Source organism: Girardinichthys multiradiatus, chromosome 4, assembly GCF_021462225.1.
Source record: "Girardinichthys multiradiatus isolate DD_20200921_A chromosome 4, DD_fGirMul_XY1, whole genome shotgun sequence".
Classification (NCBI taxonomy): Eukaryota; Metazoa; Chordata; class Actinopteri; order Cyprinodontiformes; family Goodeidae; genus Girardinichthys; species Girardinichthys multiradiatus.
This window is the reverse complement of record NC_061797.1, coordinates 25,003,797-25,016,515: the sequence shown is the minus strand read 5'-3', so window position 1 is coordinate 25,016,515 and position 12,719 is coordinate 25,003,797. Positions and strand designations below refer to the sequence as shown.

Below are 12,719 nucleotides of genomic sequence, written 5' to 3'. Positions count from 1 at the left end.
CAAGAACATGTATAGGGGAGGACGGGGTTGATTGTCACAGTCACGAAATCTCGCTCCCTAGAGGGCGCCATTAGAAAATGTTTGTGTGTACATTTTTGAAAGTAGTTGTCACAGACTACCTAATTTTCATTTCAGCAGCTTGATATTTGACATCAAGTTAAGAGGACTTGTTTTTGGAATCATAATGTAACTTTTGATTTTCTCTATATTCCTTTTCAATGGACTTTACACAACAGATTTGTAATTAAATACTTATTAACATTTAAATGTAAAAAGGAAGGGCTGTGATTGAAATCGTTTTTTTTCTTAGCCATACTATAGTACAGCGGTTGGACAATGAAACTGAAACACCTGGTTTTAGACCACACTAATTTATTAGTATGGTGTAGGGCCTCCTTTTGCAGCCAATACAGCATCAATTTGTCTTGGGAGTGACATATACAAGTCCTGCACAGAGGTCAGAGGGATTTTAAGCCATTCTTCTTGCAGGATGTTCATCAAACCAATCTTTCACCAGTCTTGCAGTGTGTATTGGTGCATTGTCATCCTGATACACGGCACCACCTTCAGGATACAATGTTTGAACCATTGGATGCACATGGTCCTCAAGAATGGTTCGGTAGTCCTTGGCAGTGACGCGCCCATCTAGCACAAGTATTGGGCCAAGGGAATGCCATGATATGGCAGCCCAAACCATCACTGATCCACCCCCATGCTTCACTCTGGGCATGCAACAGTGGCTGGTACGCTTCTTTGGAGCTTCTCCACACCGTAACTCTCCCGGATGTGGGGAAAACAGTAAAGGTGGACTCATCAGAGAACAATACATGTTTCACATTGTCCACAGCCCAAGATTTGCGCTCCTAGCACCATTGAAACCAACGTTTGGCATTGGCATGAGTGACCAAAGGTTTATAGCAGCCCGGCCGTGTATATTGACCCTGTGGAGCTCCCGACGGACAGTTCTGGTGGAAACAGGAGAGTTGAGGTGCACATTTAATTCTGCCGTGATTTGGGCAGCCGTGGTTTTATGTTTTTTGGATACAATCTGGGTTAGCACCCGAACATCCCTTTCAGACAGCTTCCTCTTGCGTCCACAGTTAATCCTGTTGGACGTGGTTCGTCCTTCTTGGTGGTATGCTGACATTACCCTGGATACCGTGGCTCTTGATACATCACAAACACTTGCTGTCTTGGTCACAGATGCGCCAGCACGACGTGCACCAACAATATGTCCTCTTTTGAACTCTGGTATGTCACCCATAATGTTGTGCGCATTTAAATATTTTGAGCAAAACTGTGCTCTTACCCTGCTAATTGAACCTTCACACTCTGCTCTTACTGGTGCAATGTGCAATCAATGAAGACTGGCTACCAGGCTGGTCCAATTTAGCCATGAAACCTCCCACACTAAAATGACAGGTGTTTCAGTTTCATTGTCCAACCCCTGTATGTGCCTGCTAATATAACTACTAGCAAAAAAAAATAAAAGACTCACTGGTGGGGTTGGTTGTCACATGGGTCCAGTGCATACAGTGCAAGAAGTGGGCACACCAAAACTATACACCAGGACAGCCACAGTATATCTGTCAAAACTGACTCAGAAAGTGAGTGAATAAAATAATAGGGATTTGGGTAGGCACAACTCTGTTCTGTTATAGACACCTTGATTACATTTTTTTGCAATACTGAATTTCAAGTAGCCTTGCCTTTGTGTTCTGTCATTTCATAGCATATGAGATGCTGTTGCCTCTAAAAGATGTTTTTTCAGCTAAGATATGAAATTAAACATTTTAAATTGAAAGATGGACCACAATGTGAGCCATTATCTACAAATGGAGAAAACATAACAGTGGTGAATCTTCCCACGACTGGCCAATGTACCAAAAGTGCTTCAAGAACACATTGACCAGGAGGTCACAAAAGAACCCAGAACAACATCAAAAACATTGCAGGCTTCACTTTCCTCATGAAAGCTCAACAATATAAAAACAGAATAGATCAGCAGAGAGAAATTTGAGTGCATACAGTCTGTGACTCCATGGGTGAGTTCCAAGGTTAAAACCTCTGCTGTTTCACATTGGCCAAAAAACATCTCAAACACACAACGTTTGGTAATATATACAGTGGACGGATGAAACAGAAAGGAAAATCTCTGAAAAATGTGCGTCCCATTACATCTGGTGTAAAACTAAAGCATAATACCAAAGGTTAAACATGGTGCTGGTGGTGGTGTGATGGTCTTGGGCGGCTTTGTGGTTTCAGGAGCTAAAAGACTTACTATGTGATGAAACCATGAATTCTGCTCTCTACAAGGAAATCCTAAAGGAGAATATCAGTATGTAATATCAGTATGCAAGTCTACCTCTGAATAGCTAAAATAAATGAAGGTTTTGGAATTGCCTATTCAAAGTCTTGACTTAAATGAGATTGATATATTGTGTCATGTCCTTAAACATTCTGTTCATGTTCAAAAATCCTCAATACTACAACGAAGACTGGGTCAAAATTCCTAAACAGAAACCACCATTTGTCTATTGTGCTTTTTAGTCAAACCAAAAAGGGACCTTATTGGTTATGGTAATTTAAAATGTCTTACCATAACTACAGCTCATTTTACACTTTCGGCTGCTACAGAAGACAAAGCAAGATAGAGAATTCCTTCTGCCCAGAACTTGATACAGAGACCAATCTGGAGGGCAGATTCAATCTCAGTGACCTTCAATTTCTTGTTCCCAGAATATAACATAAGAGTTTACAGAAAGACCATAATAAGTATTTCCCCACAACAAATTTACATAGGAAGTAGTATCACCTATTGTCATAAACTGCAGTCTTTAACCAAGTGAATATCCATTACCTACTTTGTTGTGTGAGGTTCCTTATAGTAATAATGCTTTTTTTTGTATTGCTGTTACTGAGAAAACAAGAGATAATATTTAGGAAGCAACATTGAAATGAAATACCAAAATAAACTGCTGCAAATGAAGTCAGCATTACTCAAAACAAAAAAGCTTGGAGGGCAAAGTCATGCTTATCTTTTTTTTTTACTATAAATAATCTGCACATTCTAGATCCTTACTTTTTTCCCCAGTCTTTCTACTCTTTACCATCTCAGTGCACACACTCTGGAGACCAGTGTTACTTCAATGAGTTCACTTATTAAAAGACCCAGTCTACATGTCTGTCTTTTGCTTCGTCCTCAGAATCAATCTCTACTACAAGGCATAACATAGACATTGTCAAAAAAACTCTGCTACCTCTCTCCCTCTCAGCCGCTGTCTCCAATTATCTATTTCTGTCTTCTCCACCAGCCCCCCGCCCTAACCATAGCTGCCAGTAACATTTGCTGCCCACACTGTTGCTGCGACAGTACGCTTCTTTAGCCAACCTCAACCAGATTCTTTAATCAGAATCTTTGTAATGAGTGCAACTTGCATCAAAGCAAGGTTAAAAGGGTCAAGTGAGAAGAACAAAAAAAGTCAGATAAAGTGAACAAAGATCATGTAGTTAACAGGAACAAACTGTTTTAAAACAGTTATGTAAAAGCACTTAAACATAAATAATCTCAACGTATGTAGGAGCTTAATACAGAAAAGGGGCTAATATTCTATTGGATGTCATTAAAGTATAGTTATATATCATCTGGTTAGCATAATTATTTACAGATGTGCCTATGATCCTGTTATTTCTGGCACTTCCAGGGATAAACATGGACAATTTAAAACAATCCAACTGTGTTTTAAGGAAATATTTTAGTTGTCAAGGTTATTTTGCGGAATTAAAATTTAAACTTAAAAAAAAAAGACATTGCACTCTCCATTTCAAGAGCTCCTTGGTCTTCATAGTGTGATGTCTCTTGCTTAGTGGTGTTGCAGCCTCTGGGGCATTTCAAAAAAGGTGCATTTATACTGACAGATCATGTGACACGTAGATTGCACACAGCTGGACTTCAATTCACTAATCATATTTCTTTTGAAAGTAATTGGTTGCACCTAATTTTTCAAGGGCTTCATAGCAAACGGTGTAAAAATAGGCAAAAAGCCAAAGCTGTGTAATTGTGACATCACAATTACACTGGCACATAGCAATGTTACCTGAGGCTCGCTCCAGACTTGCAGATGAAGCAGAGCTCCACCCACTTGATTTTCAGTAGAGGATCACGTCTCGCTGCCTGGTTTTACCTTACACGCACTTCACAATGGCTACCCTCAAAGGCAGATGTTCTGTTGTTGGTTGCAAAGACACACATGTGTCCATGCACATTCTCCCGCTGTCAGATAACAGTGATTCGTGGCTTCATTTTACTTTTGAGAGCAATGTTCCAGTCACATTGCCGAAGACAGTACTAGTTTGCACGAATCACTTCACCACGGACCGTTTTGAGAACTCACATCAGTACTTGTCAGGATTTGCATAAATACTTAGACTGAAGAAAAATTCAGTCCCCACTATTTGTGGCAAATCTGCAGATGACAGAAATTTAAGTAAGTTTCGGTTTTGTTTTCACATGTATAAAATGCTAGTTGGGGCGTTGCCAGATACAGCTAATTTGCATAAAAGTGACAGAGCCCTAAAACGGCTCATTCTGAAAGAAGGGGAAACTGGGGAGGTGAAGTCTTATTATCTGAGAATGTTTTGTGTGAAAAATGTTATCAACATGTTTTGTATAGCCCATAGACCTATCCCAAATGTTTAAAAGGAAGTATAATAGGTCACCTTTACAACCCTGGGTGCCTGTCTGGTTGTTCTCAAAAGCAGAATGTGCCAAAGAAAGCAAAGTAGCATAAACTCCAACACAGATTCTGGAAGTAGAAGCACAGGTTTGAACAATTTCGGTTTTTGTCCTGTTGACATTTTGTGAACAGGCAAAATATTTATACATTCCCATATTTTGTGGCCACACATGGAAAAGTTTATTTTAGGTAAGGTCATGTTCTTTACACGTTTTAATAGCAGGATGCCTGTTTTAGTTTGCTAAAATCAACTAACATTGTCATCAAGGGATACAGAATGAGAGAAAAAAAACACTGCAATTGAACAGCATTTTATTGAATGTGCAAATTGATAGTTCTTGTTTTTTAGGGGTTTGTTTTCTACACATGTAATTATTCAACAGATCCTCCATACATTTGTTATGTTTTCTGCAATATCAAGGAGCCCATGCAATAACCTCCAACGTGAGTTCAACTGTGATGTCAGATGGCATCTCTCCATATACAAAACTGGTTTAGCCTTTCCTCAGAAGAGTGACTGCTCAGCGTTGAAAAGAATAGACAAAATGATATAGAGGGTTGCTAACTTTCACCAATTAGCCAAAGATTAATTGGTTTTTCAATCAAGAGGACACATCATGGTGCATTTTCAGCTTGCTGCCCCATGGACCTGCCCTGGTTTCACTGACTCCGCCTGGGACTCATCACTGCAAAGGTCTCAAAGAACAGGGCAGAACGGTCTCTGCTAGTCTCAGTTGAGCTGCGAGCTAGCGAGACCTGCAAGAGAGCTGTCTGGCAGCCTTCATAGCGTCTAAAAAAAAAACATCGTGAGCTTTCATGGCCTGCGTTCCCCAAAGAAACAGTGAACACAGCTAGCTAAAACAGCATCAGTCTTTTATAATTAGTTTAGTGGCAAAACCCAGTTGTTGTTTTTTTTTTGTCCAAGTTGCAAAACAGGTGTAAAATCTTTCTGCCCTTGCCTAACAAGGTTCACAAATTCTAATTTACAAGCAAAGCCAGAAGAAACGGGCAAAGAAACAGTTCATCAAGCATAGGCTGAGTTAAACTCATAGCTTGGAAGCCTCTATCCTGAAGAGTGCATGCAGATAGATCAGCATCAAAGACCATCCTGCAAGTGAAGTGGATTGGTTCCTCTAGTATATATTTAGGGTTGCTAGACGTCTTTCATGTTTAAATTTCACACCTTTCCACTTTCAACTTCTCCAAGTTCTCTTATGTTTGTAAATTCAAAGTATTCGATGACTATAAGATGTTTCTATACTTATCAAGCTTTAAATAGGGAACCTGAGCAAAGGAAGGAAGGAAGGAAGGACTTTTCCCTGCTGCATAGGAACCTTGTGTTCGATACTGAACATACTTGGTGATAGTAAAACAATTTGCCTGTAGGTATACGTTTTATATATTGTTACATACATAAATTCATAAAGTGGTTTTATGAACCCCTACTAACAACGAAAATATACAAATTTCGAGGTAAAAATAAGTTGACAAATGTTTTGGGGATTTTACTTGTTTCTAAAAAGGCCAAACAAATCTGTAAAACTGTTCACCACAAAGCCTTGTTTTGTTCCTTCATTTCAAACTTCCAAACCTCGAGAAAAATTGATGTGATTGCTTCATGAAATGGGGGAATGTATTTTTATCGAGTCTTCCTGACCTTTGTCCCACTCTATGATACATTGTGAGTTTCCTTTTGCTCTGGCGGTTTGACATTTAAATTAAGTCTGCATTTTGATGGAATCTTCTATCATACTCATCTTTGGTTATAAATATGTGCATAAAGAAGTTGAACAGAGGAATGTTTCCTTTCTAGTCCCTTGCTATGTGTTTCTCTTGAGACCGTGAATGTGAGTGGCTTGTGTCCCAACACTGTGGCTCACAGTTAAACAGGGAATAAAAATACCTATGTTTCCAACTCTGGTAATTACTACTTCGTCTCTCTTCCCTCTCACCCAGTTTGCCTGAAACTACTAATAAGATTCCAGTCCATTAGTTTTGAAATTAATTACACATTTCTAGCTAAATCTGAATGCCACTAATATTAGGCAGTTATCTCTGACAGCTCATTTGCCAGGTTCGTAATTAGTGTCTTTTCCACCATGGTAGAATCATTTTTTTTGATACCTGACATTAACACCTGATCAGCTTCTTTACTCCGGCACCAGCAGACTAACTATAGTCAAAACGTTCCTGTACTAAGGCTGTATGAATAAGGCAAAACTCCAGACATTTTGTTATAAGCATTAAAACTATAAACCCATCACTAGGAAATGACAGTCTGAACTATTACTTTTATCTGCTTTTTTATTTTCAATGACAAGAACAATGAATACATTGACTTACAGTTTGAAAGATGTAATTTAATTTAAAAGAAACATAAACATAAGATTAGCCAGCATTATTTTGAAGATCCCATGTGTACAATTATAGATAGGCAACATGTTTCTAGTCTCTTTAAGAGATGTTTTATTCTCAAGCATATGTTTGGGTTCGCATTAAGGCATTTTTCTTGTTTATGTGTTCTTTTTTTCTTTCTGAAAGATATGGAAATCATATATTTGTTTCTAGCCTACTGCAAAAGCTGAGTATAATATAAAATAACACAACTATCTTAATAAAATCTACAGTGAACAGTGCAAAACCAAAAAGTACATTAACAAAGAAAACCCTGATGGTTTTAAGGTATAGGCCTCCCTTGCTCCCAAAAAGTCAGTTTCACAAACATTTTTTGACACACCACAAATCAGATTTGAGCTGTTTTATTGACATTTGCAGGGTATGCGTTCATGCAAGCTGTCAGTCAGCTGTGTACAATAGAGGAAGGAGAAGATATTCAAATGTTCTGAGCCGTTATTGGCTATATTTTTGGTAGCAACACATGCAAACAGCCATGGCTTGATTAAGAGGACAACCACCAATCACTGTTTCCGAGATAAGGGAGTTTGGAAAAAAGTGTCTGCAGGAGGGTTAGAAAAATAAGCAATTGCTCCAGGTTTTCTCACCAGGCAAATAACATCTGGAATAACAACAACAAAAAACTATGGTGCTGTAAAAAGAGTTCTGTTACTTTTTTGGCACAATTAATTCTAATCTTTGCATTGTTAAAAAGATTAATTGTCTACTGCATTGTTAATTGCCTGAACTAGACAATTGTACAATGAATAGAGTTTTATTATGACAATTTGTGATCTGTGAACTTAAACTATTTGTGAAAACACACACAGTAAATTTACTGCTATTTTTGCCATTATGACCACCTAGATGGAGTCTTTCTTGAAACCTTCAGGGCCCGTATTCACAAAGAATCCTAAGACTAAAAGTAGCTCCTAGTGATGTAATTTTAAGAAAAAAAGATTTTTCTTGGAATTTTACCTCAGTGAGATAAAAGTTATTCACGGAGCACCTAATGCCTTAAGAAAGCAACTAAAGTAAAGAAATGTTAAGAGTAGTGAGGAGGACTTTTAGTGTCTTAAGCAGAGATGTCAAAAACACAGAGAGAAAAGAGACATGTTCTCCATACAATTAACAACAGTGAATTAATAAACCTTAGCGGCTCAACCACGCAGGGATCCACCACTTTCTCAAATTCCAGGCTGGTGCGTGAAAGAAGAGGGAACAACACATTGATCAGCTCTGCAATGCCCTCCCAAGTCTGCCTCTTTGTTCCCTCTCTGTGATCCCAGGACCAAATCTACCTTTCAACGCTACTCTATTCTCCTCCTCCAGCTCTGCCAACAGCAGGCTCTGCTCCTCTGTCCAGTTTGGTTTTCTATACCTTTTTTCTCTGTTTTGTTTTGGTCATTTTACCAAATCAAACCTCTTTATACAAGAAGGCGATCACAATGAAATGCTGACAGGTGAGTGTCCACATTAATATTAAATAGACAAAGTATGAAAACAACCAACATGGCGATTAAAATAACAATAAGCAAATCAAAATAATGAGGATCATGTAAATAAGGTTAAAACATTTTCGAGCTGTATTACAATTTACTCATTTTGCTAAGTTTCATCATCATGATTAACATTCTTTCTAAACTGTTCATCGGGTAATTCCTCTCCACTGATTATTAAGAACGCATTTAGTTTGATTTTTGCTATTGCAACAATGAATCACAGTTCTTAGTAGACAACGTCACACCTAGCAACGGGGTCAGAATCCAGGCCTAGTACTTTTAAAAGTCAAATCCAAACCGATCCAGACCGAGTTATTCTACACTGGATACCTGGATAATTTGAAACCTTTAATTGGCAAAACACCGAAATTGTGATATTTGGTTTTCTTTAAAATTATTGTTAAAAATGGCCCAATAGTTTAATACTTTTGTCTCATGAGCTAAATGTAAAGCTACACCCCTAATTACAAAGGAAAGCTTTTGTTTTTTTGGTTTCTTACATTTTTGCAGTTACATTATTTATTGTTCTAACTCACAATACATTGGATACAAGCATGTCTCAGTCATGTGGTAATTTATTCTGGAAATGAGCTAAAAATACGACTGTCCTGATGTCAAGATATTTTTAAGCTGTATTGCTTTGCTTTTCACATAACATGAGTTATCCACGTTGCTTATTTTAAGTCATTTCTCCCAGTTGGTTCTCACATGAATATAGGTTCAAAATGTAGGCTTACCAGCAGGGTGACATGAAGACTGCAGAGAAAATTACTGTTAATTTGTAAACCTACAGATTTACAGTCTATCACAGGGAAACACATACAGGACAAACAACTATGCACACACACTCACGAGGAAATCTAGAAATACCAATTAAAATTCATTTTTCTAGACTGTGGGAGGAAGCCCGAGTACCAGAACCCACACATGCACGTGAGAGCATGTAAACTCTATGCAGAGACCCCAGCCTGGGATATGAACCCAGGACCTTCTTCCTGTGAGGCAGCAGTGCTTACAGATGCACCACCACTCAGCCACACTATCTAAACACTGACTTCTATTTTAGATATAAATCAGACATGCTTTAATGCACAAGGAGCTTCCTAAAAACAAATCTCAAAAAAATCAATCTTTTCAAAACAAAACTTGTTCTGACTATCCAAGATGTGGAAATGTGGAAATTAAAGCCAGAGGCTGGGCTCTCACTTTCCACTAATGACCATGAGCTATTGAGTGGATTCATTCCAACACCGTGGACAGCCTCTAAGCAGAAAGAACCATCTGTTTCAGAAAAGATTTTGAATACAAAAAACAATTTCTCCTAATAAAAGAACATTGTGTACAAAATTTTAAACATCAGTGTTCCACATAAAATAGCTAATGAATCACTTTCTGTCAGGCAGGGTTCAGTTGTTATATTTAACCTTCCGTTTGACTTGCATGACTCTTTCATACAGTTCTCTCTTGCTTTGAGAGATATAGACAAACCTCCTGTCTCCTACAGGCTGACAGATGTAACAAATACACATACACAACGTCACATTTCTTCACTTCAAAATATCACTTTGACATTACATGCATGTCCTGCAGACATTGCACACTCTAAAAGCTGACAAAACCTCAACTCTTCAAAGCATCAACTCTAATTTAAAAGACTGTTAAAGGTTGCGCTTAAGTTGCGATGAAGGTTTGGAAAAAGCTGGAGTTTTAACTATGTAAGCAACTTTGTATCTCTAAAACATGAGCAACAAAAAGACCACACAGACCCAATCTGTCATGTAATCATGGAATCATTTCTCTTCATGGATGGTGACTCATCTTTTGTCCCTCTTGAACCCGTATCTGGCAATGAGGTCGTAAGACATTTTATATGATGCAACGTGCCACTTTACAGGGCACCACTTACCACATGGGAAGCATCTCACTAAAAACAGCATACTTAAAGCTGGTTATAATAAACAGACATCTACCATAGCTTGACAGTGGTGAAAACATTTTATATTTTATCTCTGTGCTGCTGTGCGGGATATGAGGTCTAATCTGTTTGTATTTTAACTGGGAACATCCACCTCACTGCAAGAACTGACCTCACTTATTTTGCACGTGTATTTACAGTAGAGTTATGGGATTTCAATTTTTTTAGAGAAGCATTAGTATGCACTGGATGCCAGTCATTAAAATAACGTGTAACCTAATAAAACTGGGTGTGGTGGACCTAAAATAATCAAGGCTTGTTTTTATTTAATTGTATATAATGAGAAAGTCTGTGTCATGCCCACAGACATCCAAAAGACAAATTTCCAGCATCAGGTGTTATTCAGTGACCTGGACCTCAGTTCAAACCCGAAGAGGGAAGTAATACTGGGTGACTCCTGCATCAAAAACTATATTATTTATCATGATAGGAGCGGGGGCTTATGTTACTAAACACGTCTGCTCTCGTTTTCTCCCCTCCCATCACACCTTTCATTCACATACAGCAATAATACTAACACTTCATTGCAAGGGCTTCCCAACACTGTGACCTTGTGCGTATGTTCTCGAGTCACCTCACTGGAACATACCCGGACACAGCGGATCCAAATGAAGCACAACAAGTGCCCAAGTGACTGTTTCGCACTATCCTGCAACCTTCAGTGGATGCAAGACTCCTACTCTGGGCTTTTCAGCGCGTTTTGGTGAAACACATGCTGAATCAGTCACAGACCATCAAAGCAATTACCATTAGCTTGTAGGGGGGAAAAAACATGCGTGAACCTGACATCAATATGGCCCACTCAAGGGCGTCTGGAAACCAACGCCAGAGCTTTGCATCTGGAAAGGACTTCAAATTATCCATCATTATTATCTTTTGCTCACCTTTGCTGCCGTCTTCTTCTCTGTTGAGATGCATGACTCTTCTTACCATGTACTCATTTAGACTGTCTTCTAACTAAGCTGTGCGCTTCCCCAAAAGACTTGTCGAGGTGAACTCTTATTCCAATTAATTTCTGCTCTCTTTGCCCGCCTGATTCCTTGTTCTGGTGGCACAAGGGGACGCGCCTGCACTTGTGCGCTGTGCGTTCTCCTCTCTGTTCTCCTCCAGTTGGAGCATGTAGTCTAGGTGAGGTTTGGAGTCTGTGTTGTGGCTCTATCCACTTTCTCTCCGAGTATGTTTATCGTCTGAGTCCGGATTCCCTCAAAGGGCTGATCGGAGCAGATGGTTTAAAGGAGGAGACGGCAGGCAGACGGGCGGGGTGACGTGAAGTAAGTCGGTAGGAGGTCGTCTGCTCGGGGATGAGGCGAGAAATCTGCACTCCCTCGGTGATGCTGATCGTTTTATCAGAGGTCTTCATCACGGCACAACCAGACTTCACTTGAAGCTCCTCACGCAGGAGTTGATCATGACATTTAAACCGAAATAAACAGGGGGTTTGTGTGTGTGTGTGTGTGTGTGTGTGTAGTGGGCTACATTTGTATAGATCTGTTGCTCATTTAAGCACCAAAAGGGAAGCGTAATATTTAAGCCTTGTCACAGTTCCAACTGGAAATATTGTGACAAAACGCGCAGGTCAAAACTGAACTCAACGACAGGAATTCCTGAGCTGCACACCCTGTTGCCCTGTCCTTGGTTTCGGCACAGAGTCAGTAATCAGCGCTTCATGTGCGGATTTCTGAAAGGATGCCTTTTACGCACAACCTGGCCAAGTTGTGCTTTCGGTTGAATCTGTTGCTCACGTGTTGAGCCCCTATCACGTGTTTCTATGGAGTCATTGTTGCGAGCAGCCGGTGCGCTTTCATTATCATCATGATGCCATTTCAGCCACTAGGCCCACACAGCCGATAAGGAGCATTTACTCACCATTCACGTTCGCCCGGAGCCACGCGTGAAATGTGGCTCTCTGGCGATCTCTAGTGTTGCTCATAAATCAGCTGCGCTCATCTTGGTGTCAAAGACGGAGCTCTTGCTGTCCAATAATAGAAGCTAATGAATATTAATATAGGAACAGGCAAGTATTAGTGGAAATTCGGAGACTTCTTATTTTTAAGCTCACAAGTATATATTGATATTTTATTGATTTCAAAATTATTTACCTATGGAGTAATG

The 12,719-nt window shown here is 39.4% G+C and overlaps 1 protein-coding gene across 4 annotated transcripts in view; it reads right to left on the bottom strand.

The window, feature by feature from the left end:
* Positions 1 to 11,984, bottom strand: part of syt7b (synaptotagmin VIIb) — a 162,982-nt gene extending 150,998 nt beyond the window's left edge. For 2 of the 4 annotated variants that reach the window (XM_047363883.1, XM_047363886.1), the window contains exon 1: positions 11,492 to 11,984. In XM_047363883.1, coding sequence (XP_047219839.1) covers positions 11,492 to 11,540 — 49 coding nt within the window. In that variant the 5' untranslated portion in view covers positions 11,541 to 11,984. The remainder of the gene's footprint in view (positions 1 to 11,491) is intronic. The other 2 variants (XM_047363884.1, XM_047363885.1) reach the window with 1 other exon arrangement.
* Between the last annotated feature and the right edge of the window lie 735 nt (positions 11,985 to 12,719).